The sequence below is a fragment of the Orycteropus afer genome, unplaced genomic scaffold, assembly GCF_000298275.1.
Source record: "Orycteropus afer afer isolate SDZICR_OR568_19922 unplaced genomic scaffold, OryAfe1.0 scaffold00006, whole genome shotgun sequence".
Classification (NCBI taxonomy): domain Eukaryota; kingdom Metazoa; phylum Chordata; class Mammalia; order Tubulidentata; family Orycteropodidae; genus Orycteropus; species Orycteropus afer.
The window spans coordinates 15436023-15463358 of record NW_006921593.1 but is presented as its reverse complement, the minus strand read 5'-3'; the positions used below and the strand labels follow the sequence as shown (position 1 = coordinate 15463358).

Genomic DNA, 27336 nt, shown 5'->3' with positions numbered 1-27336 from the left:
CCCAAGGCTCAGCTGGGCCCAGTTCTCAGAAGTAGGACCAGCGGCCCATCTGCTGCCACCCAGTGGGGAGCAGGATGCTCACCCACGCTCCAGGATGGAATCCTTCAGGTCTCCAACTCAAAGCTCTGGGGACAAAACTCCACCTGGCACACAGGCCCCTGGCCAGCCAGGCCTGACACCCGGCCCAACACCACAGAGCAAACAGGATCAAACCATAACTGTCCCTTCCCCAGAGGAGGCAGAGCCCGCTCATCTCAGACACTGGGAGACAAGTGGTTTCCAGTTACCTGCCAGGGCACAGGAACAGGTCATCCTGGCCCCCAGCTCAGAGACAGCAGTACGAGGCAAGGGGCAGGGGATCCTGCCAGACTTAAAAGTGCAATCTGCCCTCAATGGGGTAGAACTCTGCAGGGCCCCCTGATCAATGTCAGACCCCAATCCTTCCAGAGAGCGTGTGCAGGACCCGGTGATGGGTGGAAGAGAGCAAGTATGATGGTCAGATCCAGAAGGGAGCTTGAGGCCACTGGCCAAGGTGCAGCTGCCAGGGCTGCAGAGGGTGGGAGGTACACCAGGAGGCCAGGCCTCGGCACCAGCTGCCTAGTCGGGAGCAGAGCCAGTGCCCACAGCACCCCAGGCCCAGGTCCTGGAATGGCCTCCAGGCTCTGAGACACAGAACTTCAGGGGAAGGAGCAGCAGAGCCTAGGGTAAGCTTTCAATCCTAACACAGACACTGGTCATGGTAACCTGGGTCACAAGGAGAAAAGCCATCTATCATGCAGGCACCCTGCCCGCACTCATCCATCAGCCAACATTCTCAAGTGTGTATAGAAGAACCATTCACACACCAGTCTATCCACCCATCCATTCACCCAGACATCCATCCACCCACCCATCGATCCACCACCCATCCATCCATCTACCCATCCACTCACACACACCCATACATCCACCACTCACCCATCCACCCACACACCCACCACCCATTTATCCATCCACCAATCTACCCACCCACCCAAATATCTATCCATCCATCCATCTACCCGCCCCATCCATCCATCTACCCATCCATCCATCCACCATTCACCTGCCCACTCACCCACCACCCATCTATCCATCCACCCATCTACCATCCACCCACCCACCCATCCATTAACTCAGACATTCATCTACCCACCCAACTATCCAGCACTGAGCCACCCCTCCACCCAACCACGACTCATCTATCTATCATCTACCCATCCATCCATCTACCCACACACCCAAACACCTATCCATCCATCCATTCCCCCACCCATCCATTCACCCATCTACCCATCCACCACTCATCCATCCATCTACCCACCCATTCATCCACCCAACCATCCATCTGCCCATCCACCCACACACCCATCCATTCACCCATCCATCCACCCACCCATCCATCTACCCATCCACCACTCATCCATCCATCTACCCACCTGTTCATCCATCTACCCATCTATCCACCCACCCATCCATCCATCCACCACTCAGCCACCCCCACCCACCCATCCACCCCCGCATCTATCCATCAACCACCCATCTACCCACCCATCCATTCACCCATCTACTCACACATCCCACCCATCTATTCACCCATCCACCTATCCACACACATACCCATCCATCCACTACTCAGCCACCCCCCATCTACCACCCATCTATCCACCCATCCATCCACCTATCCACTCATCCACCCAACCATCCACCTATCCATCTACCCAACCACCCATCCATCCATTCACCCATCCATCTACTCATCCAACCATCCACTCACCCACCCACCCATCAGTCATCTGTCCACCCACCCATTCACCCACCCAACCATCCATCTACCCATCCATCCAAACATAAACTTGTCTATCTACATCCATCCATGCACCCCCCCTTGATCCATCAGCCAACCCACTTAAGTGTTTATAGGACCATTCATGCACTGGTTTGCCCACCCATCCATCCATTCACTCACCATCTATCCATCTACTCATCCACTCATCCAACCATCTACCCATCCATTCACCCACCCACCCACCCATCTATCTATCTATCCACTCACCCACCCAATCCCATCAATTCACCCATCCATCCATTCATCCACCTAGCCAACCATATACCCATCCATCCATCCATCCACCAATCCACCTACCCATCTATCCATCCATCTACCCATCCGTCCACCATCCATCCGTATGTCCATCCATCCATCCATCCATCCTTGTACCCCTCCATCCACCCATCCATCTATCCATCTGTTCATCCATCCATCCATCCACCCATTCATCTGTCCATGAATGCATTCACCCTTCTGTAGATTCCTCCTCTGCTGGGGCTGTGGAGGCAGGGCTACTGGTGCAAAAGTGGGACAACAGGGTGAACCAGGCCAAGCAGTCTCCACAGGAGTACTGGGGACAGGGAGACACAGCGGGCATGGGAGGGGCCTAGAAACAGCACCAGCACTTCCACCATGCCTGTGGGCTGCACCAACCCCTGGCCAAGGGCCCCATCTGGGGACAGATGTGCAGCCCTGGTGAGGCTGCTTTGATGATAATGCTGGTCGTCCCGGTGTACAGACACCCAGAACATATGGCATGTGACATACCCAAACTGTCAGCCAGCGATTAGCCAACGAGTGCACATGGTGCACCCAGCCAGGAGCCATCTCTCAGCATAAAAAATGCCAAGGATGATGGCAAGCATCAGAGGGTCCCGCCTCATGAGTCTCTCTTCATTAATGTTTCGTGTGGCGCCAAACGGCCAGCAATGTGATGGCAACCAGCTCTCGTCGATCTGTAATGATCTCACGGCTGCAGCAGAGTCAACTTTAACCCAGAGGACGGGGTCAGCGGCAGCCCTCAGCGGGGCTGACCACCCAGGCCAGCTGCCCGCTTCTTGCCACAGACACAGCAAAGACACACAAGGAGAAGTGGGCATCAGGACAGACCACAGGACAGACCGCCAGCCAGCAGCCCAGTACTCTGTGGCCGCGGGACACCCAGGGACCATGGTTTGATGAGTGATCTCTTCAGGTTTGTTCTTGACTAATGGAGAAGTGGGGACTGTGCCCTAGGCTGGACGTGTTCCTACTCCAGTCGCCAAGAGTACCAGTGGAGACCATTCAGTGTGATTGGCACTGTTGGCCCCACGTCTTCCCTACCCCGGCCCTCCCACACACCATTCCACAGTGTCCACACTCCCCTCGTCACCCACAGGCCATCTGTCAACTTCTGCTACGGACACAGCCCTGGGGGGACACCTCCTCACTTGTATCCGTGACATGAACATGGACACCCCTGGGAGCGCCAGTCGGCACACCCCATCCCCAGGACGTCTTGTCTGCCTGTACCACTGTTTTTCATCCTACACAAGACATATTGCCTGTTTTGTTACGCAGCTCACTTGACTAGAACAGCAGCCCCCATGGCGCACATCTTCAGTCACGTTGCCACCGCTCCCCCAGCCCAGGATGAGATCAGTCATGTTACCGCTGTGACCCTAGGACAGGGCCAGTGCTCAGGGATGCTGGTGTCCAGCGGGCAGCTGCCTCAGACATGCTACAAGCAGAATCACCTGTCTGCGGACACGTGGGCGTGCCTCCCCTGCGAAACCCAGCCCTTCAGGGGCTGGGCTGTGTTTGCCCATGCCATCTGCCATCGTGGCACATCAGGGCAGTCCGTGGGCATCACTGAGTGAGGAACAGGCCATCAGGCCCACTAGGGGACACTCAGGCTTAGTCTCCACAGTCAGGGTCCGGTGTGGTCAGCATGGGCACCCGGACCCACAACAGCTCCTCAGGTCCGTGGACCACACTGGGCCAGCACCAAGTTACTGGTCACTTGAGCCCCGAGGGGCGGCCAACAATTGTCACCTGCTGGCTCAGTGGCCTGGACCCCTGTGTGGCAGGGTCCTGGTCAACAGAACAAGAGTAACAACAATGCCTATTTCGCAGCCACAGTAAGGACCAGATGCACAGAGCAGCAGAGGCAGGGCGCAGGATGGGGGACTGCAGCGGCTGAACAGGGCTCCTGACGTCGGGAAGCCAGGATGGCGCTGCCTGCCCCTGAGCAGGGGCCCCTGCAGGCCCACAGGACACGGAGCGGCTGCCAGGTGGCACACAAAAGAGGCCACCTGTCTCTGAGCTGACCAAGTGGAGAGGGACTCAGGCCTGTGGCCCAGCAATGCCATGGAAGCTCACTGACGCAGGGAGGCAGGAAACGTAGCCAGGTCATGTGGCCAGGCGGGCAGTTCCCACATCAGAGCCAGAGCTCCAGCCCCCAGACAGTGAGATCAGAGGCCTTGGAGTACGCGATTCCTCAGGGGGCTGCTCCTCACTGTGGCACCCAGATCCCTCGGGAGGAAGGCTGGCAGTGTGTGCACATGCATGCATACACACACGCATGCTCCCATATGCACACACGTGCACAGTCACGCACACATATGCACACATTCACACATATGCCCTAACATGCATACACCCATGCACGTGCAAGTCAAGCACACCTGCTAGGGCAAGGGAGGGGTGCCTGCCCGCCTCACCAAGAGCTCGCCCAGAGAGGAGGCACGTGTCCCGCGGCCCTGCTCACCTCGAGCTCAGAACTGTGGGCGTGCACCTTCTGCACCATGTCCTCAGCCTCCCGGATGCGACGTGTCAGCTGTGGCGAGTGCTCGGCCGGTGTCAGCTCACTGTCGTAGAAGCCCAGTGTGGCCCGCATGCCGTCCCGTTCCTGTGGACAGACAGGGCAGACGGTCAGCGTGGGTGGCCAGGGCAGTACCATGGGGCTAGGGTCAGGCTTGGGGTTTAATGCAGCATCAGCAGAGAGTCCCAGGTCCAAGGGCTCAGGACTGTGCCCTGCAGGCCCCCACGCCAAGGACAACTGCTACTGAAGGCTCCAGAGTGGCCCAGAGTGCCAGGGAAGGGACTCAGATGCTCTGAATGACCAGGTGGGCCCAGCACAGCCGGGGAGTGGGGGGCCTCGGCATGTCTCCCAGGAGGGCTGTAGAGACCGCAACGGACAAAGTGTTCAGGCCCGGAAATGGTGATCCTCACAACACGACAGAAAGGCCAACGCCTCGCTGTCCCAGGTGCATCCCAGGGGCAGACACGTCTGGGAGGGGAGGAGGGGCTGGTCCAGCCTGCCCCTGGCCCACCACGCCCCCAGCCTGTTCCTCCCAAGGGCAGCGCCTCTGGTGGTTCCAGGTCGGCCCACTCCAGAACCAGCGGGAAGGGCAGACTGCTGGACCCAACAGGGAGGACCGGCTTTGTCAGACTGCCCGGAGACAAGACACTGGGGCGTCCGCCTTCTTCCGTGAGCTGAGGCCCACCACGCCCCTGACCCCAGCTGCTTCCTGCTATACCACCTTCACCGCAGGGGAAGACCAAGCCCTCTGACAAGCTCCTCCCAGGCAATAATGCCACCTGCCACCTCTCTGTGAGCCCAGGTGCCGTCAGGTGGACCGTGACGTCCGGCGACGCCCATGTGTGTGAGAGGACTGAGTCCCACAGGGTGTCCAGGGTCTGGTTCTTCACATGGACATCACCAGGCTTCCTTCCGAGGCGCCTGAGTGGACTCGCACCTCCACCTGATCACATTCACTCTTTGTACCCCCAAGGGACGTCACCCCTCCCAGGCCTCACAGACGTGGCTGTCTGAACTTCCTGCCCTCCCGCCCTTCCTCATGGCTTCAGACACGCAGCTGTCCCCTCACCAGGAGCAGCACAATTAGTTGATGACCCAAAGTGCAGTGAGTGAAGAACTAAAGTCACACAGCCACTGAGATCTAGCCACGCATCTGTGGAGACTGTTTTTGCAGGCGAGCTCACCGAGTGTCATCATTTTATTGAAATCTTCTATCTTCCCATCGACTTTTATTGTCCTGAGCTGGTCACCAGAGCACAGTCGTCAGAGCCAGAGTGCGGGTGCTGTCCCCAGCTCCCTTATTGATCAGTAAATCTCCTCCCACTCCCCTTCACCAGGCTCTACACCGTCACATCCCCACGGGTGACGGAGAAGCACAAGGGGAAAAGCTGGCTGTTTGTCCTGCCAGAGAAATTGTTCTGTCACTAGCAGAGCAGGACAGTGCGTTCCACTGAGAAGATGACTTTGGAATGATGGATTCGTTTGTGGAAGGTCTACTCCGTCTCCACTTGAATAGACGCTGGTGACTGATCACCCAGCCAACAGGCACAGGGCTGCACCGGCCGAGCCCTGCTCACGCCTCCTGGGCCCCTGGGCAACCCCACCTGCAACAGCCAAATCGCCCCTCCCGTGATCATCAGCAACTCCTCCGAGGCACTAACAGAAGGCGCTGCAGATGAAGATCGTGTCGGGCCTGGGGAGCGAGTACCTGGGGTCAAAGGAAGCCCACAGTGAATGAGAGGACGTGGCCGCCACGGCTGGAGCAGGAACTGGCGTCCCCAGCCTGCCATGACCGGGCCTGTCAACTGGCTGCTCCCCCAGAGATGTGGTGGGAAGGGCCAGAGGGTGGCTTCTGGCCTGATGTCAGCCACCCAACCCTGCCCTGCTTCCGCCAGAACCCGGCCTCAGCATTCCATCCTGTGAGATGGGTGTGCAGGGACCACTGAGAACTGTGGGTGAAGACCAGCAAGGAACGTAAGTGCCATGGGAACAAGGGTGAGCTGAGCATGGGTTGCAATCCCCAAAGTCAGAGGCACCACTGGTCAGGTCCCCATGAAGCCCCTAAGGAGACTGGAGGGTTAGTGTGCCCCTCAGAGAGACGAACCACGCTCAATCCCCTGTCACCTGCCCTAGGGAACACAGTGTCTCCTCTATGTTTGAGTTCTCTCTGGAGATGCTATCAGCATACCAGAGTGGAGTGGGTCCCCATCTGAACCCTCCTGAGTGACCTCACAAAAGACGAGAACAGACAAGGAAACAGAGTCATGCGTCCGGGGAAGACAGCCTGTGAAGATTTCTCTACAGGCCAAAGGGAAGTCACGAGAGACGAGGCTGGGTCCCTCCCGAGCCTGCAGCCAGAGCACAGCCCTGTGTCTGGACTCCCAGCCCCCACAGCCATGAGTGGCAATAACTCCTGGTCCCTAACCCCCACCTGGGGTGTTGCCATCACAGACAGAAGGTGGGCTGTGAGAGGGCACCTTCAGCAGCTGCACCTGCAGGCTGGCTGGGGCAGGAGAGGGGCGGAGAGCCTGGGGGGGGCCCATCCACTCTCAGGCCCCGGGTGGGCACGGGCTGGATTGCCAGCCTGCAAGCGGGATCGAAGCCAATCCCCACAATTGAGCCAGTGGGGACGTGGCCTGGAGCTGCAGGACCACAAGACGAGAAGGGCAATCTAGGGGGTGAGAGACCTTTCCCACCACAGACACTGGCCAGGCAGCTCCCCCCCACAGCCTCCTCCTGGATCAGCTCTAAAACTCACCAACTTGAGGGTGCATGGGGTGGGGCCAGGGTTTCCAGGACATGCCTGACGATGACAGGGCACAGGGTCGGGGGGCTTGAGGACATAGATTCCTTCCTCCTCCAGGAAGTGAGGGGGCAGGATAGCCCAGGGATACAGAGAGAAACCACCACCACGCCGCACCGAGGGTCAAGGCCCACAGAGAGGACGAGGACAGACACGGGCTGAGGAGAGAGAGAGAGAGGACCCCCCCCCATACACACACACATGCAACACAGAGGGCCAAAGCCCACAGGGAGGACTGGGACAGGGACAAGAACGAGAGAGACCCTCCCACGCCACACAGAGGGTCAAAGCCCAGAGGGAGGACAGGGCCACAGCCAGGGATGAGGAGAGACCCTCTCATGCCACACAGAGGGTCAAAGCCCGCAGGGAGGACGAGGATGGGGACTGGGACGAGTAGTTCCCAGGCAAGTGATAGCCCAGGGAGAACATGGGCACAGTGCAGGCGTCTCAGCTGAGTGCATCTGCAAGATCAACAGGCTATGGTGTCACCATGACTAGCTCTGGTGGCACAGTGGTGTTGCTATCAGCTGCCATCAAGTTGCCCAACTCATGGTGACGCCACGTAAACGGAACAAAATGATGCTGCTTCCACCGTCCCCGTGGTCGGGTCCGGGTCAGACCAGATGCTGTCCCCTGCCGTCCCTGTGGTTGGATCCAGGTCAGCCCACCATGATCCACAGTGTTTCCACAGGCTGGTGTTTGGCAGCAGATACCAGGCTTTTCCTCCTGGTCCATCTTGGTCTGGACTAGTCCAGCCCGACAACAGCATCTGAGCCCTCAGGGACAGACAGCTGGTGCGCTGCCCCAGAATCGAACCTGGGTTTCCTGCTCAGAAGGTGAGAGGTCTACCACAAACCACGCCAGCAAAAGGCGGATCTACACCAGCCATCTTCAGCAGGCTGAGCTCTCGCCCCTGCAGAGAGCAGGGGACACTCCTGCGGCCTGGACACTCCGGCGGGCTGGTCGTGATGTCCACAGCACAGCCCCTGGACCCTCCTGGGGCGTGTGACTCCCAAGGACAAGGGCTGCCATAGCCTCGGGAGGGAGGAAGAGGCCTGAGGAGCAGCCTGCAGGCTCCTGGTACCGGACACAGGGTACTGTCGGTCAGGAGAGACACTGTGGAGAGAACCCACTGTGTGCAGCAGCCCCCAGGGGCTCCCCACAGAGAAGACCTCCAGGAGGCGGCTCGGTGGGGGACAGCAGGGAGAGCAGTGACCAACGTCACACTAATTAACCCTGCACCATCAAGCAGAAGCAGCTCTAGCTACGAAGACAGGTCGTAGGACACAGACCAGCTGGCACCCCCACACAGAGCAGCACAAAAGCAGGGGGCCATGCACACCCACTGAGACATCCTGAGGGAGACATCCTGAGACATCCCTAGCCCTGTGGGAGGAGCCTGCTCTCCTGCAGGCACTGAGGGGACATGGTCTCGTGGCCACAGGGTTCCTGTGGGCCAACCCAGAGTTCCTGGCCTCGGGCCTGGCTGGGAAGGGGCTGAGGTGAACCAAGGCAGAGGAGAGACATGGACACTGAACTAAGGCCACAGGGTTGTGGCAGCAGGACCACAGCCCTGACAGCCTTGAAGCCCTCAGTCAGAGTATCACCCTCAGCAGAGAGACACTGGAGAGCAGGGTCTCCAAAGGGGGATATGGGCAGAGGCCTCAAGCTTCCAACTCCGCAGTCCCTCAACTGTTGTCCTTCACCCCTCCATGTGCACACACACATACACGCACACACCGTCATGGGAGGCTGGGCATGCCAACCAGCTACACACACACACACACACGCACATACCCCATCATGGGAAGCTGCGAAGTGCCAGCCAGCTACACACACACACACACACGCACACACACATGCACACTGTCATGAGTGGCGCGCGTGTGCTGGCCAGCTCCGCACCCGGGCTTTACACCACCAGTGGTGTGGCCTCAGTGATATAATGAGCCTCACTGAGCCTCTGGGTCACCACCTTCAAGGTGGAGACAACAACAGGCCAAGAGGAAACACAGAGCAGCCATGGGGCCCTCAGCTGGGAAGCCAGCTCCACTAGGCACTTCATGGTCTCTGCAAGTTGTCATCATTCTGATAGCTGTCTTTCAGGCCACTGTGACCAGTTCTTCTGTGAGGCCAGCACTCCACTAGGGAGAGCTGGCAGGGAGAAGGCAGGTGGAAGGTGGGAGACCTGGGGAGCCTGCCTGAACCACTGCTCCCCTGGGACCCCTACCCAGGAATGCGTGCCCCATGAGGCCTCCCAGGGCACTGCAAATGTCGATGGCAGGGAGACCAAGGGCTCCAGTCCAGGGACCTGGGGACCACATTGGGCCAAACTGGGAGTGGCACCTTCACTTCCCAGAGTCAGAGTGGCTGGGGTGGTCACAAGCCTTGGCTAGATGGGACATCAAAGTGGGTGTCCTCCACCGCATACTCCCCACAGGTCCTCAGCACCTCCCAAAACGGAGACCAGTCCCTCCTTCACCTCCACCCTCATGGTCCCAGCTCTGAGACACCACCAGCCTCCACTGTGACTCATGCTCTGTCTGTCCACCCTGGCCCAGGGCCCACCATCTTGGGATTGCCACCTGCACCAGGAACATCCCCGCCATGGCCCTCCTCCCGCCCCTACAATCTGCCTTACCAGCCTCGGTCACCTCTGCTCAACGCTAATCACATCTGATTCTTTTCTTAAAATGAAATTTACGGTTGCAAATAGCTTCAAATCCTCTTCCAAACTGCTCCCACCATAGGGTCACCAAAGGAAGTGAGTGGGGGTGGCCTAAGCCAAAGCCCTCCCACTACACAGGGTCACCAAAGGAAGTGGGGGGGGCAAACATTTACAACTGCAGACTCTGCTCCCCTCTCTGAGTTTCTTGGCTCCTTCATGGACCAGCCACTCCCTGCCCGTCTCTTGTCTGTCTGGAGACCTTGTTGTGGGGCTACAGGAGACCCTGGGTCTGCAGGGCCTCGAGCAAGGACTGTCAGCCAGAAGCAGGATGCCACCCTGGTGGAAGAGCACACAGGCCCCATGTCCACACATCAGGCCTCATGGCTCTCCCCATGTGCTGGCTCTAGTCACTTCCTGCAGCCCCATGCCCCAATCCAAGAACAGCTCTGCTCATGAACTTGCTGCAAGGAAACTTCCAAGGCTCCTGCTGCCACTTCTTGAAGCCCAAGTATGGTCCTGCAGGCTCCACACCCCACGAACCAGCATCTGGCTCATAGTCGTGGAGAGGTCATACACAGATGGATGCCTAGGGACACCAACCGTCTGCCTCACGTACTGGGCAAGGACCTCACCTTCACATGTTCCCAGCAGCTACCAAAACAAGAGGCTCCAGACAGATGGGCAGACGGGGACCCAAGAGCCTGAAGAGCTGGCACAGCTGTGGACCAGCATTTGGACGTATTTTTTCTCATCTAACTCGGTCTACCCACCCTCTGCCTACAGCCTGCCCCTTCTCCACCTGGATACCAGGGGACAGTCCTAGCCACAATGCTGACACAACCACTCCATCTCCTTCACTGTGATAAAGTCCAGCTCTGGGTCCTAGATCTCACCCTTGACTGTCTTGGCTGGATCACAGGGCTCATACCAGAGGCCAGAGGCCAAAACAGAGACATCAGAGGCCTGCGAGCCACTCGAGGGTTAACTCAGGACTGGTCACTGCACGTTTGTGAGGCACCGAGACGGGGAAAGATCCACCCAGAGAACGAGGGAAAACAGTGTCTGGCATCACAAAGGCCGAGGAGTGTTCCTAGCAGCCAGGGTGGGAAAACGTTGACTTCACGGGCACCGCACACAGGAAGGTCTTACCTCACTGTTGCTGCTATTGCTGGCTGCCGTAGAGTCAACTCCGACCCATAGTGATCCCAAGTGTATGGAGTACAACTGCTCCTTAGGGTTTTCGGGGGCTGACTTTTTAGAAGAAGAAAGCCGAGGCTTCTTTCCGAGGGGCCTCTGGGGGAGCCCCCAAACTTCTGGTTAGCACCACCCAGGGGCTGCACAGCATCACAGGAAATGAAGCTCCTCAAAATCACTGCCGTTGGACACCGTGGTTGTGAGTCTCATGGAGTCAGTTCTGACTCACAGTGACCCCCTGTGTGCAGAGTAGGACTACTCCGTAGGGTTTCAGGGCTCTGACCTCCTAGATGCAGGTCGCTAGGCCAGTCTTCCAAGGCCCTTCAGGTAGTAGTCTAGCACCTAACTATCTGTGCCACCCAGGGCCATCCCAAACCTCCCCAGCCTACACCGAGCACTTCTCCAGACAGGACTAACCAACTGAAGCAGCAAGACCAGGAAAGACCAAACCGACTCCAAGAGTCACTTGTGGTTGTTGTTGTTGTGTGCTGTCGAGTCGGCCCCAACTCATAGTGACCCCTCCTTGGGTTTCTGAGGCAGTATCACTATGAAAATAGATTGCCCCATCTTCCTTCCGAGGAGTGGTTGGTGGGTTTGAACTGCCAGCCTTCTGGTTAGCAGTCAAGTGCCTTAGGCACTATGCTACCAGAGCTCGTAAAAGTCACTTGACTACATCCCAAAACAGATACCAAGAATAGTTTCAGGAACACAAAAATGTCCAATGGCCAAAAGGCAAAATCCACAATGTCTACCAGGCACTCAAAGATTACCAGGCATAAAGAGATGTAGGAAACACAGCAATAATGAGTATAATCAACCACTTGAAACCAACTGAGACCTGACAGATATGTTGGGATTTACAGACACGGACAAAAGTTATTACAACTGTATCCCAAGTGTTTAAATAAAAAAAAAAAAAAAGTTAAGCTGAAGCCATAAAACCTCTAAAAGAAACCCACCAGAATTTCTGCAAGTGGAAATTATGACGTAGATGAAAAGTACACTGAACAGGACTGATGGCAGGTAAGACATTGAAGAAGAAAAGATTAGTGAACTTAAGGACACAGCAACAAAATCAAACCTATAGAGGAAGGTGGTGCTTTGAGGTTCTGTGGGGTCATTCCATGTGAGCTCTGGTGGCGTAGTGCCTAAGGCCTTTGACTGCTAACCAGAAGGCTGGTGGTTCAAACCCACCAGCCAGTCCTCAGAAGGAAGGTTGGTCAATCTACTTCCATAGTGATACTGCCTCGGAAACCCAAGGAGGGGTTGCTATGAGTCGGATCCGAATTGACGACAGTGAGTTTTTTGAGTACATGAGTAAGCGGACCTGAGCTGACTGATGGTCACCAAGGCAGACTACCTTCTGAGCCTTAAAATAAGCCCCATTTAGTTCAAAATGTCTCAGCTCATACCAAGTCTGTCCTCTGGGCACTGAAACCAAACATGCCGCAGTCAAGTCCATTCTGACGCACAGTGGTCCTGCAGGACAAGGCAGAACGGCCCCACAGGGTTTCCAAGGCTGCCATCTTTATGAAAGCAACTGCTGCAACTTTATCCTGTGCATCACTTGGGTTCAAACCACTAACCTTTCTGTTAGCAGCTAAGGGCTTAACCACTGAGCTACCAGGGTCCTTGTTCTCTGTAACGGAGTTAAATTACAAACCAGAACCAGAAAGATGTATGGAAATTCCCACAGTATTCCAAACTGCTGACCAGAAGTTTGGCGGTTCAATCCCACCAGCCATTCCTCAGAAGGAAGGTTGGGCAATCTACTCTCACAGTGATACCACCTCGGAAACCCAAGGAGGGGTTGCTATGAGTTGGATACAACTCAATGGCAGTGGGTTTGGTTTTTGGTTTTAACCCCTTAATCAAAGGAAAAATCAACATGGAAATGAGAAAGGAATTACAGTGGAATAAAATGAGAATATAACCTATCAGAATGCTTAGCGTGCTCTGAAGCAGCACTGTGAAGAGAAAGATCTTAGACCAGTAAGCTCCGCCTCCACCTTGAGAAACCAGAAAAAGAAGGGCAAACTGAACTCAAAGTACCCACAAAGAAAAAATAAAGAAGAAGAAGAAGAAAGAATAATGTTCAAGCAGCAATCAACAAAACAGAAAAACAGAGATCAATGAGTCAAAAGCAGGTTCTTTGAGAAGATCAAGAAAATTGATAACCCGTGAGACTGCAAAGGGAACTCTGGTGGTGCAGTGCCTAAGGCACTTGACTGCTAACCAGAAGGCTGGTGGTTCAAACCCACCAGTCACTCCTCGGAAGGAAGGTTGGGCGATCTACTTCCATAGTGATACTGCCTCGGAAACCCAAGGAGGGGTCGCTATGAGTCGGGCCCAACTTGACGGCACATAACAACAACAAACAACACTGCAAAAGTAAATAAAAGAATTAAAAAAATAATAATGAAAGTAAAGTAGTTACTCAGAAGTCAAAACGAGAAAAAACTGATAACCCTTCCTGGCCAGGAATACAGGTGAGAGAAGACACAATGATCAGTGTCAGGGATGAGGGTGTTGACAGCAGCAAAGAACACACATATGAGAGAGAGGAGAGAACACCACGAACAACTTCAGGTGATTCAACAGCTGAACTGAGATGGACAATTCACTGAGTCATGATCAAAGCTCACTTAAGAAGAAAGAGAGCTCCTCAACAGTCCCACACAATCATAGAACACTCTTGGAATACAGCTTCAAGCTTCCCAAGATGGAAACTGCAGACCCGGATGGTTTTAGGGGGGAATCCTCACAAACATTATGGAAGAAATAATACCAAAACTGCACATACACTTAAGAGCAGAGGACACGTCCTAATTCATTCCATGAGGCCAGCAGTATACAGATACCCACACCTCACTCAAACAAACTGCCGTAGAATCAGCTCCGACTCATAGCAACCCCTCCTTGGGTTTCCAAGGTGGTATCTCTAGGGAAGTAGATTGCCCAACCTTCCTTCCATGGAGTGGCTGGTGGGTTTGAACTGCCAGCCTTCTGGTGAGCAGTCGAATACCTTACGCACTACACTACTAAGACCAACGAATGTTCACCAGGACCACAGATGCAAAAATCCTGACCGAAACCTGAGCAATCCAGCGCATGGAATGCTAAAGGGGCAGTACATCCCAACCATGTGGGGCCACGCCCAGAATGCAGGGCTGACTTAACAAACCACACAAGGAAGACTGTGTGTATCTCAACAGATACAGAAAAAGCAGGTGACAAAATCCAACCTCACTCCTGACATGAGCTCCTGACAAACCAGGACAGAAGCATGTGACAAAGGGCATCTGTTGGTGGTGCGGTGCCTAAGGCATCTGACTGCTATGCAGAAGGTTGGCGGGGCAAACCCACTGGCCACTCCAGGGAAGGAAGAGGAGACTATCTACTCCCATAAAGATTTACTGCCTTAGAAACCCAGGGGGTCACTGTGAGTGGGAATCAGCTCCATGACGGTGGGTTTGGTTTCTCTGGACCATCACATTTAATGATAAGAGGCCTTTAGATAAAGACCAGGAGCAGCCACTATGTCCACTGTCATCACTTACAGGAGAGGACCCAGCCGCTTCAGTCACACAGGACAGAGAAATGAAAGACACCCGAATCGAATGAAGGCCCCTGGTGGCACTAGCGGGTAAGCGCTGAAGGGGAAAGGTGTGCAGATCTGTCTCCATAAAGATGACGGCCAAGAACACCTGAGGGGCTCAGTTCTAGTCTGGGACACATGGGGTCACCATGACTCAGAATCGATTCAGTGGCATTATGTTTATTTTTTTGTTTTTTAGCAATTAGTTAATAAGTAAAACTATTTATTCTCAGACAACACGACTGATGATGTAGAAATCTTATGGAATCCACAAAAAGGCTGCTAGCAGCAACACAGGAGTTTGGTGATGTCGCAGGACATGAGACAAATACAAGCTCTGCTGTTTATCTGTAGACGCTGCTGATGTCACATGGAGCTCGGCTGAAAGCAAAGAACACCAGACGGGCATTTACTGGAGCTTCACAGACCACACGAAGGCATCTGACTATGGATCACAGCAAACTATGGAAAACACGGCAAAGAACAGGAACTCCAGAGCACTTCAGGTGAAGCCTGTAACTGGGGTCAAGAGGCAGCCACTCAAACAGAACAGAGGAGACTGCCTGGCTTAAACCAGGAAAGGGTGCATCAGGGTTGTAGCTTTTCACTACACTTACTCAATCTGTACACTGAGCAAACAATCCGAGAAACCAGACTACAGGAAGAAGAACACATCAGGATTAGAGGAAGACTCATTAACAGCCTGCAATATGCAGATGACACAACCTTGCAAGCTGAAAGCAAAGAGAATTTGAAGCACTTACTGATGAATATCAAAGACTACAGGCTTCAGTATGGATTACACCTCAACATAAGGAAAACAAAAATTCTCACAACTGGTCTGATAACATCATGATAAATAATGAAGAAATTGAAGTTGTCAAGGATTTCATTCCATTTGGATCAACATCAATGCCCATGAAAGCAGCAGTCAAAAAATCAAACAACATATTTCACTGGGAAAATCTACTGCAAAAATCCTCTTTAATGTGCTAACAAGCAAAGATGTCACTTGGAGGACTTAGGAGTGCCTGACCCAAGACATAGTATTTTCAATTACCTCATATGCACGTGAAAGCTGGACAATGAATAAGGAAGACCAAAGAACTGATGTGTTTGAATTGTGATGTTTGTGAAAAACACCGAATGCACCACGGACTGGCAGAAGAGTGAACGAACAAGTCTGTCTCGGAGGAAGTCGAGTGAGGACATTCCTCGGAGGCCAAGATGGTGGGGCGTCACCCGCCTGCTTTGGACACGTCATCAGGAGGGACCATCTGCTCAAAAAGGGCCCATCCTTGGTAAAAAGTCCGTGAGGATAAGGGAGTGCTCCAGGACACGGATGGGCATAGTGGTTCCAACCACGGACTCGAACAAGCAAAGATCCTGAAGACAGCAGGCCCAGGAATGTCCCGTTCTGCTCCGTCCACGCCCCACCACGAGTCCACCAAGCCAAGCAGACAGGCACTACCAACACCAGAAAGAGAGCACAGGCCCAGACGCTTCCTGGGGACTCCTTCCAATGCGGGAAGGAGAAATCACAGCAGTTCGGCAGTCACTTGAAGAAAACAGGCGGAACTACTCCATAGGATGTGCTATGGTGGATGTGCGCACCACGCGTTTGTCGAAGCCCACAGGGCGGTACCACAGGAAGGGTGAACCGTGATGAGGACTGAAGACCTCAGGGAATAATGCATCCAGACTGTCATCGATTGCAGCGAATCTCTACCCCACGCCCCACAAGATGCTGACACCAGAGACACCGCGTGCGGGGTGAGGGCACACGTGCTGCACAAACTACCATCTGCTCAGGGTTTCCTACCTCAAATGCTGTTCCACAAAGTAAGATCCATTAATGTTAAAAATCCCAATACATAAACGAACATTTATAAACCCTCAATAAAAAGAGAAAAATCAAAGGCGCTGGGGGAGGAGTGGGGGCAGACAGCCGGGCCTGGCAGGAGCACCAGTAAGAGGCGGCAGGCTCATCGTTGCGTTGGCAGCGGCCATCAGGAGACAGTGGGACACCATTCATGTGCGCAGGTGGAGGCCGCTGACTTACAATTCCACACTCCGTCAAAACACTCTTCAAGATTAACAGTGAAAGAAATGCACAAAGAAAACCTGAGGTCGCCTCACGAGCACCCACACGCAGAACACCACAAGGTGCTCGGCAGGCACGGGAAAATGGTCCAGAGAAGCTTGGAGAAAAAAGGCAACAAAAAGGGTAGCAAGTATGTGTCCCTGTGAGCAAACACACGCAGACAGCAGGGACAGTCTTCTCAACACACGCATGCACATGTGTGTGTGTGAGATGCACTTCAAAGACTTAACAACCAAAACCCAAACCAAACTCACTGTCATTGAGTCGACTGTGACTCCTAGCCACCCACTTTGGGTTTCTGAGGTGGTAAATCTTTACAGAAGTAGATTGCCCCATCTTAGACTTAACGACAACAGCGCATTAATGAGGCAAGACTTAAATAGCAGCAGGGAGCGTCAAGGTCCTTGAACTGCCTGGGAAGAGACAGAAACTCTAATGTTTATTAGACACTCACAAGTCAAGTACGTGTGCTCACTGGAGCAGCTGCTGGAAATGCCGCGCAGGAACGTGCAGCCCCAGACCCCAAGGGCGTGGAGGGCTGCGTTCCAGACAGCAAGGTACAAAGGAAGGAGAAAGGGGCAAAGACAGACAGCAAACAGGAAGCAGCTGACTGACATGCAAGAAGAGTGTGCACTAAAACATACACAACTAAATTCAGTATTTCAGCTGAAAACCCCAAAATCGTCAGAGTAAAAAAGTTTCTAAGACCTGACTCTGTCTTTGTACCGAAAAACCGAAAAACCAAACTCACTGCCATCTAGTAGACCCGACTCACAGCGACCCCTCCATGAGTTTCTGAGGCGGTATCACTATGGAAGTAGATTGCCTAACCTTCCTTCCAAGGAGTGGCTGGTGGGTTTGAACCGCCAGCCTTCTGGTTAGCAGTCAGACGCCTTAGGCACTACACCACCAGAGCTCCCTCTTTATACAGAAGATGGGTTAAAAATGAACGGTGGACACATGGAAAGGGCCGAAGGCATCTACGGGAAAGGGCTGGTGTGGCTACGCCAGGCACACAGCAGAGATTTAAAGATCCAAACTTTCCACAGAGATCAAGAACATTCCATAGCCAGGAAGGGTTAGCTTCACTGGGAAGGTAACAATTTCCAATTCCATGTGCCTAACAAAGTAGCACCCAAAACTATACTGTAATCGAGGAAACCGAAAGAAGACTAGACAAGTCCACAGCCTAGGAGATCCCAACATGCCCTCTCAGGGACGGAGAGAGAGAGACAGACATCAGTAAGAACACCCTGAATCTGCACACTGATCTAAAACTGGCACTTACACACATTGACTCCCGGGACGGTGCAAACAGTTAACACACTCGGCTGCCAAGGTCAAAGCTGGCGGTTCAAGTCCACACAGAGGGGCTCAGAAGAAAGGCCTGGCCACTGACTTCTGACAACTCAGCCCTGAAAACCCCGTGGGGCCCAGTCTCTGTGACCCCGTGGGGTACAACCTCTGTGACTCGCGTGGGGCCCAGTCTCTGTGAGCCGCATGGGGTACAGTCTCTGTGACCCCCGTGGGGTACAGTTCTCTGTGACCCCCATGGGACCCAGTCTCTGTGACCCCCGTGGGGTACAGTCTTTATGACCCACGTGGGGTACAGTTCTCTGTGACCCCCATGGGGTACAGTCTCTGTGACCCCATGGGACCCAGTGTCTGTGACCTCCAATGGGTACAGTCTCTGTGATCCCGATGGGACCCAGTCTTCGTGACCCCCGTGGGGTACAGTCTCTGCGACCCCCGTGGGGTACAGTCTCTATGACCCCCATAGGGTACAGTGTCTGTGACCCGGTGGGTTGCCCAGTCAGCTGGATACAGCTCTACCTCCAACAACTGCAGATACACATCCTTCCCACACTTTATTTTCAACTGTGTGGGAGCCACTTACAAAACTGACTTCACACAGGGTCGTAAAGCAATTCTCAGGACATTTCAAATGAGTTTGGTTAGAAATCAATTTAAAATAAAAAAGATAGAAAATCATCAAATGTTTGGAAATCAAGCCATTTACTTCCAAATAACCCATGGGCCAATATAAAAATCACAATGGGGATTGATAAGTATTTTGAATGTTAACGAGACCACAGCCTATCAAATGTATGGACTGCATCTAAATTTATATGCTTCAAGGCATGAAGTGGAGTGAAAGGATAAAGTCAATCACATATCTACCTACAGCTCCAGGAGTTAAGACGAGAAGAGCAAATTAAACCCGAATAAAGGAGGAGGTAAGAGTGCAAAAAGAGGACCTAATGGGAAAGGAAACACGCCATACAGAATCAATACAGCAAAACGCTGCTTCATTCAAACGACTAATGAAGTAAGAGCGCCTCAGTGAGACAGATGGAGAAAGAGAAGGAATAACCAAATGCCAGAGGAGCGAGGGCTATTACCACGGATCTGAAGAATGCCAGCTACTCAGGAAGGTGGCGGAAGATGGCTGAGAGCAGCCGGCAACCACCCCGGATCACCCAGCAGCAAAGCACAGGAAGAGCTGAAAACAACCTGAGACAGATAACCCAAAGCTTAGATGAGGGGGTGGCGTTCCAAACAAAACTTACCATGACTGAACTAAGAAAACAAGAAAATCTGAATTGTCCCAAAGCTACTAAAAGAAACTACCCCTCAAACCTGAAATCTTCTCAGCCAGAAAACCCAGGCTAGATGCTAGATGCCTTGAGGGTGGATTCTACCAAACACTCAAAGGAGGAATCTTGTCAACCTCCCATCAGATACATCAGAGCAAGGAACTTCCTGCCTTACACATAGCCAGCTAACCCTTGACCTCCAACCTGACAAGGTCACGACAAAGGAAGAAAGGTTAAAGGTGAGACTGCCTCAGAAGCAGAGGCCAAGTCCCTAAGCAAGGTATCAGCAAACCAAACCAAACATTACGTACCAAACATCATCCACACACAGCCTCTGTTCATCTCCAAATGCAAGTCTGATGTAACGTTTGAAAACAAATTAAACCCACATTTACAGAACAAGGAAGAAAAATCACAGGATCATCTAAATATTGGAAGGAAAGCGTCTGATTAAAATTCAATATCTATTCATGATTAAAACCATAAAACAAACAAACCTCCCAGCAAACGAAAAACAGGAGAGAGGCTTTTGATCTGATAAGTATCACCTTAGTACAGCCAACATCTCATTCAAAGGGGAAATGACAGCTTTCCTACAGAGATGGAGATGAGACAAAAATACCTGCTACCAAGCCAACCCTGTGTTCAAAATGGAATCAGAGGTGCTTGAGGAGGAGAAGGAGGCCAGAAAACACATAAAAGACAACCAGATGGACAGGAATTAAAAATCAGTGGTAGTGCATGACACAGATGTCGACAGAAGAAATCTAATAGAACCAAAACTAAGTTATTATAGCAAGTACATTGGTCAATATGGCTGGGTCAAAGTCAATAACCAAAGGCCACTGATTCTTCTACATACCAGTAAAAACAGAAAATGAAATTTTGGAAAATATGCCATTTATAGGATTAAAAAAGAAAAAAATTAAATACCTTCAAGATATCTACCCAGAAAACTTCATAAAACATTACTGAGAGAAAAGACAGAAGTCTGAAAACACAGAAGCACTCAACACATTCATGGACTAGAGACTCAGTAGGGTGAAGACGTCACTTCTCCCTAACTGGACCAATGCACTCCCAATAAAGCCCAGCAGGGTCCACCTGCCACTCCTGTGTGTTTCCATCTAAGACCCTATAGAAGAACACTGATCAAAAGGGACAGAATTGCAGAACAGAATTTCAAATTGTTGAGAAATCCAGAATTTATGGATCCCCCGAGGCTGGATGAAGCCCCAAAACTATTGCCCTGAGGAAATCTTTAAACCTTAAACCAAAAACATCCCCTGAAGGCTTCTTTAAACCAACCAGTAACTGAGTGTAATCTGTAAAGGGCTTCTGCCCCAACCATTGTGCTCTTTCAAAAAACTATCTCTATGGGGTCAAACTGGTAGCAGCACCTCCAAGTATCTGACGGGAACCTTGGGGGCAGCGAGTTTGTGTTGAGGGAGGAACAATTCAGAAGAGGCGGTTGTACAACAGGAAGAAAGCCATCGATATCACTGAGTGGTACATGGAGAAACTGTTGAGTTGACATATGTCCTGCTGGATACCTCTTCAATAACAACAACAAAACAACTTTAAAAAAAGATCTCGGCAGGTTTATTGGTGGATATTGGCAGGCTGAGGCCTAAAATGCATACGAACCCCAAGACTTCCCTAAGTGAGTCACTCAGACACTGTCCATTTGGTAACTGGAGAGAGAGGGGTAAGAGCCAAGGAGACCCCAGAGTTCAGGAACACCCCAGGGTCCCAACAGCAGAGCAGTGGGGGGACAGTGTCTTCAACGGGCACCGGTGAGTCAAGGGACTGCCCTGGGAACATGAGGAAGCCCGCCACGGTGCACCAACGCTTCCAACTGCAGAGGTGAGCGTGGAAAGGGGCACCATGGAGGAGATGCTGCCCAACTCAAGTCAGTGCTGGGACTGGTGGAGCTTTCTCAAACGGGACACAGACAGGAACAACCATAAGGAAAGCTTAGAAATGGATAAATCAGATTTATCCTCAAAATTAAGAAAATTAAGCTAAAGATAGTGAAAACCAGCTTTGGAAGGGAGAAGATGGTGGTCACACAAATACCAACCAAAGGCCAGTGTGTGGGCCACACCAACGGCTCTAGATCAGCAGGGAAAGGACACTGGAGAATTGGAAGAGTTTGACCAAAGTGGGTCTGCAAGTGGCCAGTCAACATGAAGAGGCGTCCACTCTCGTTGCAAACCATACCCACTGCCCTGGGGTCCAATCCGACCCACAGCGCCCCCAGAGGACAGAGTGGAACTGCCCACAGGGTTTCCAAGGCTGTCAATCTTCATGAAGCAAAGCCCAAACCACACCCACTGCCCTGGAGTCCATTCTGACCCACAGCGCCCCTAGAGGACAGAGTGGAACTGCCCACAGGGTCTCCAAGGCTGTCATCTTCAGGGAAGCAGACTGACTGCCTCATCCTTCCCCTGCAGTGTGGTTAGTGGTTTGAACCTCCAACCTCTGGGTTAGCCGCCGAATGCTTTAGCCACAGTGGCAGCAGAGCTCCTTCTGCCCTCATTAGTGCTGAGGAAATGCAAACTGAAGCAGAGTGCGATCTCGCTGCCTGCTCTCAAAGGGCTAAAATCAAAGACGGACAATTCTAAGCATGAACAAGGCTGTGAGCAGTAACAACACTCCCTAGCTGCCGGCAGGTGGGGAGTCGCTTCAGCCCCTTAGAAAACAGCCTGGAGTTAACTCTAAAGGTGAACGTGTTACCTACCCTGTGGAACACTTCTCACCTCCCACTGCACAGACCCAGGTTCAACTCCTGGCCAGGGCGCCTCCTGTGCAGCCCCAGCTGTCTGTCCATGGAGACTTGTGTGTTGCTGGGATGCTGAACAGGTGTCAATGGGGCTTCCAGGCCAAGACAGACGAGGAAGAAAGGCCTGGTGACCCACCTCTGAAAAACCAGGCCCTGGAAACCCGACGGTCGGAGCGGTGTGAGTGCAGTCGGTCTCACGGCCAGCCCAGGGCTGGACAGAGCTTCCTTCTGTTGTGCATTGTGTCACCACAAGTCAGGGCCCACTCAGTGACAGCTAACAGCAAGGACTGCAAAGTTATACCCCGAGCTAGGGACAGAGAAGAGTTCTCATACACGTGCACCAGAAGACAAGGAGGAGAAGGTTCACAGCAGCCTTTCAGTCAAAGTGTGGGTGTTCTGGCTCCCTAGTGTCGCTCTCTCGGTACCATATTCTGCCCTGGTTCCCTAGTGCCACTCTGACAAGAATATACCACAAATGGGATGGCCTTAACAAACAGGAGTTTATTCTCTTACAATTTGGAGGCTTTAAGTCTGAGTTCAAAGTGCCAGGCTTTAGGGGCTGGTGAAAGCCCCTCAACCTTGGGCTTCAGCTCTGCCTCCTGCTCCCAGTCCACTGGAGCTGGAGGCTTTTCTTCATTCAGACAGCTACTGGCTGCTGAGGCTGATAAGCCCAAGGTTGACAAGTAAAAAGGCACAGTCCCAATGTTACCAAACCACACGGCAGGCCATTAATTCAAGTCCCTTGTAAGTTCCAAGGTCAGCAAAGCATGGCAGGCTGCTGAACAACAACATGGCTACATGCAGGGTCCAAGCATGCCATAAGCTAGAGACCATGCCCAAGGCTTCTCCTTAAATACAGGAAGCAGACCACATCTCAAAGGCAGCTACTCAGCTGCTTGTGGTAGATCCCACCATGGAGTTGATTGCCAGTCTCATCATGGGGAATAACTACCACCAGCGGCCCAGCTGCTCACCCAGGCCCAGCCAAGCTGACATACAAAGTTAACCACCACAGTGGGGAGTGCCAACGCGCCAGCAGAAGCAGAACTAGAGCAGAAGACCTGCAAAACAGAAACAAAGTCGCTACTCAAAGCCCGTCGGAGTAGGAGTTTACATACTGCAAGATTTCCTCTACACAAAGTTCAAAACCAGTGAGCTGTACCCATACTTGTGGGGGCTGCATCCCAACACACAGGTGAAATCATCAAAAGATACTGAGATGCCTCAGGCACAGCTGTGGCTACAGCTTCCTTTCAACTGCGTAGCTGAACAAAAGCATCCAGACGGACAACAGCCTATGATTCTACCCACTCCCAGAACCAGGCCCAACAGCCAGAAAGGCCGGGCAGGACTCCGATGAGAAGGCTGGAGGGTGTTGGACTGCAGTCCACACTGCTCCCTGGGGCTTTGCCGTCGACTCCCTGTCGTGTGTCTGGGCACTCCCGGTGATGACATAGGTCTTACAAGACAAAAGCAGTACTACTACCAAGAAAGAAACGCCTACAGCAGAGTGTATCATTTGGAGCCAGGGTCACTGCGCTGAGAACCTCCTAGACCCTGGGGAAGACTGGTGCCAAGATACACAGAGGTCTCCAAGCGACCCTGGGCCCACAGATACTGACAGGAGACCAAGCACTTAACAACTGTGCTACAGGGGCTCTTTCTGATACCCTTACCTTCACTTTGTACATTTTTCCTCCGTTTCCAGGACCTTCATACAGCTGGTCCTTATTGCAGGGGGCAGCCAGGCTCTGCCCCAGCCCTATCACTCAGTGCCAGCAAATGTCATCTCCTTCTCCCTGAAAGGGTGCCATCTGGGATGAGTGGGAGACAAGCTCAGGGCTTTCTCTGCCCTGGGTGCCCACTCCTGTTACTACTACTATAACGTGTGGCTACAACATTAATGGGGTGCAATGAGAAGTCTCCACCCAGCAGCCCACAAGCCTCATGATATCACCCGAGGTCAAATCCAGGCTGACCAGCAAACTCTGCATGTTCCTTAAAGTGAGCGAGAGGCCAGTGACCAGCAAACTCTGCGTGTTCCTTAAAGTGAGAGAGAGCCCAGTGACCAGCAAACTCTGCGTGTTCCTTAAAGTGAATGAGAGGCCAGTGACCTGCAAACTCTGCGTGTTCCTTAAAGTGAGTGAGAGGCCAGTGACCTGCAAACTCTGCGTGTTCCTTAAAGTGAATGAGAGCCCAGTGACCAGCAAACTCTGCGTGTTCCTTAAAGTGAGCGAGAGGCCAGTGACCTGGCTCATCGAGCACTTTGCTGGCTCCGCCAGGCGCTGGACGAGCAAACTGCTGAAGCAGCAGCAGGGCTGCAGAGCCCGCAGCACAGACATGACCCTGTGCATCACAACACGTGCCACCACCCATCGGTGAAGACAGAAGATGGCCCTGCAGGGCTGGGCCACCAGTCAACTGTGGAAAAGGTCCAGTCATCATCACAAACTGCCTTGTAGGAGGTCCAGCCAAGCTGCATGAGCTTGGTGTGCAAAATGCCGAGAGGTGGAAGCAGAGGTGGAAAAGCTGCTGCCTGCCAATGGTCCAAGCTCCCAACACACCGTGGTTGTCACTGTGAGGCGTCCTCGAGTCAGCTCTTCGGGCAGTCCATGGTACTTTCGGTATTCTTCGCCAACACCACAACTCACAGGTACCAACTCTTCTGCAGTCGTCCTTATTCACCATCCAGCTCTCACATGCAAATGAGTTGACTGAAAACACATGGCTTGGGTTAGGTGCACCTTAGCCTTCAAAGTGACATATTTGCTCTTCAGACCTTTAAAGAGGTCTTTTGCCAAAGACTTGCCCAGTGCAATAATACATTGTCTGATTGCCTGGCTGCTGCTTTCATGGACATTGATGGTGGCTCCAAGTGAAACGGAATCCACAGAAAGTTCTATTGTTTCTCCATTTATTATGATGTTGCTCACTGGTTTTGTCACGAGGATTCTTGTTTTCTTTATGTGGAGGTGTAATCTGTACCAAAGACTGTAGCCTCTGATCTTCATCAGTAAATGCTTCAAGTCCTTTCAGCAAGCAAGGCTGTGTCATCTGGACATCACAGGTTGTTGATGAGTCTTCCTCCAATCCTGATGCCATGTTCTTCTTCATATAGTCAAGCTTCTCGGATTATCTGCTCAGCATACAGATTGAATAAGAATGGTGAACAGATACAACCCTGATGCATGCCCTTCCTGATTTTAAACCATGTGGTATCCTCTTGTTCCATCTGAGCAACAGCTTCCTGATCTATGCATACAATTAAGTGTTTGGGAATTTCCATTCTTTGCCAAGTTATCCATAATTTGTTATGATCACACAATTGAATGCTTTTGCATAGTCAATAAAACACTAGCAAACATCTTTCCGGTATTCTTTGCTTTCAGTTAAGATCCATCTGACATCAGCAATGATATCTGTTGTTCAATGTCCTCTTCTGTATCCAGCTTACATTTCTGGAAGTTCTTTGTCAATATAGTGCTACAACAGTTTTTGAATTATCTTCAGTAAAATTTTACTAGCATGTGATATTAATGATACTGTTTGATAATTTCCATATTCTGTGGGATCACTGTTCTTTGGAATGGGCACAAGTATCGATCTCTTCCAGCTGGTTGGCCAGGAGGCCTTCTGTTTCTTGGCACAAACAAGTAAGCGCCTCCAGAGCGGCATCCATTGGTTGAAACATCTCAGTGGATATGCCATCAATCCCAGAGCCCTGGTGTTCACCAATTCCTTCAGTGCAGCTTGGACTTCTTCCTTCAACACCATTGGTTCTTGATCCTATGCCACCTCCTGAAATGGTTGAATATCAACCAGGTCTTTTTGGTACAGTGACTATGTATATTCCTCCCATCTTCTTTTGATGCTTCCTGCATCGTTCAGTATTTCCCGTATACTTTACATGTATTAACTCATGTAATCATTCCAGCTCCACCAGCAAGAGGTATTGTTACTGTCTTTACAAAGGATATCTGGGAGCCAGGACAAAACACAACCCAGACCCTGGTGTTAGTAAGCAGCAGAGCTGGGGTTCCAACCCAGATGCCTGCCTCCATGGTCCGTGCCCCAACTGCTGCATTCCAGCAGAGCGGAAAGAAAACAGCGGACTGTGCAGTGGATCTCAAGGTGGTGAAAACTTTAAGCACAGAAGCAGTGACAGGAGTAAAAAAGGGAATGGTATGGACACTCCCAAGACAAAGTGCCTCTGCACATCCAAACACATCATAAAAAATAAAAAAGAAATGGTCAAAGATGCACTGGGACCGGCTCGCCACAAACACCCACAAACCCTCTGAAATCACAAAGAAAACTGCTGCCCCCTTAACACACCCCCGGGCAAAGGAAACAGGTAATCAGCAGAAACACAACTGCCAATATACACTGGGGACAAATCCAGTGGCATCGATCCACTTCTCCCCTGAACTGGCCAGGAAAAAAGTGGTATCAACAGGGGAGGCTAGGCAGGGGTGGATGTCAGGGCAAGGTGGGTAAGGGGTGAGGGGTGAGGGGGTGGAGTTCTCAGGACACCTCTGGGACCCCTGGATGGCCCTCAAAAATGCTGCCCTGCCCCAGAACCCATGACTGACTTTGTGGTACACCAGCTTGCCAAAGTCATGATAGGAGAGTCCACACCAAGAAAGGGTTGGGTAAGACGGCTGTGATCATTAATTGTATGTGTCTACTTTGCTGGGCTGTGGTTTCCACTGGTTTGGCCACAGACTAGCCTAGTAGCTGTCACATCCCAGTTATGTGTGTAGAGCAGATCTCCTTCCATAACACAATCTAATGTGATGCAATGCAATCACCTTTTGTAATGTAAACCAATCACCCTCCATAATGTAATCTGACATGATGTAATCACCTTCCATAATCCAGGTGAATGTGGATTTCATTATTTCCATAATGAAATCTAACACGATGTAATGCAAT

At 52.3% G+C, this 27336-nt stretch overlaps 1 protein-coding gene across 1 annotated transcript in view; it reads right to left on the bottom strand.

The window, feature by feature from the left end:
- Positions 1 to 27336, bottom strand: part of MAD1L1 (mitotic arrest deficient 1 like 1) — a 370401-nt gene that overhangs the window by 157530 nt on the left and 185535 nt on the right. The window contains exon 11 of the mRNA XM_007941221.1: positions 4599 to 4739. Within this exon, the coding sequence (XP_007939412.1) occupies positions 4599 to 4739 (141 nt within the window). The remainder of the gene's footprint in view (positions 1 to 4598; positions 4740 to 27336) is intronic.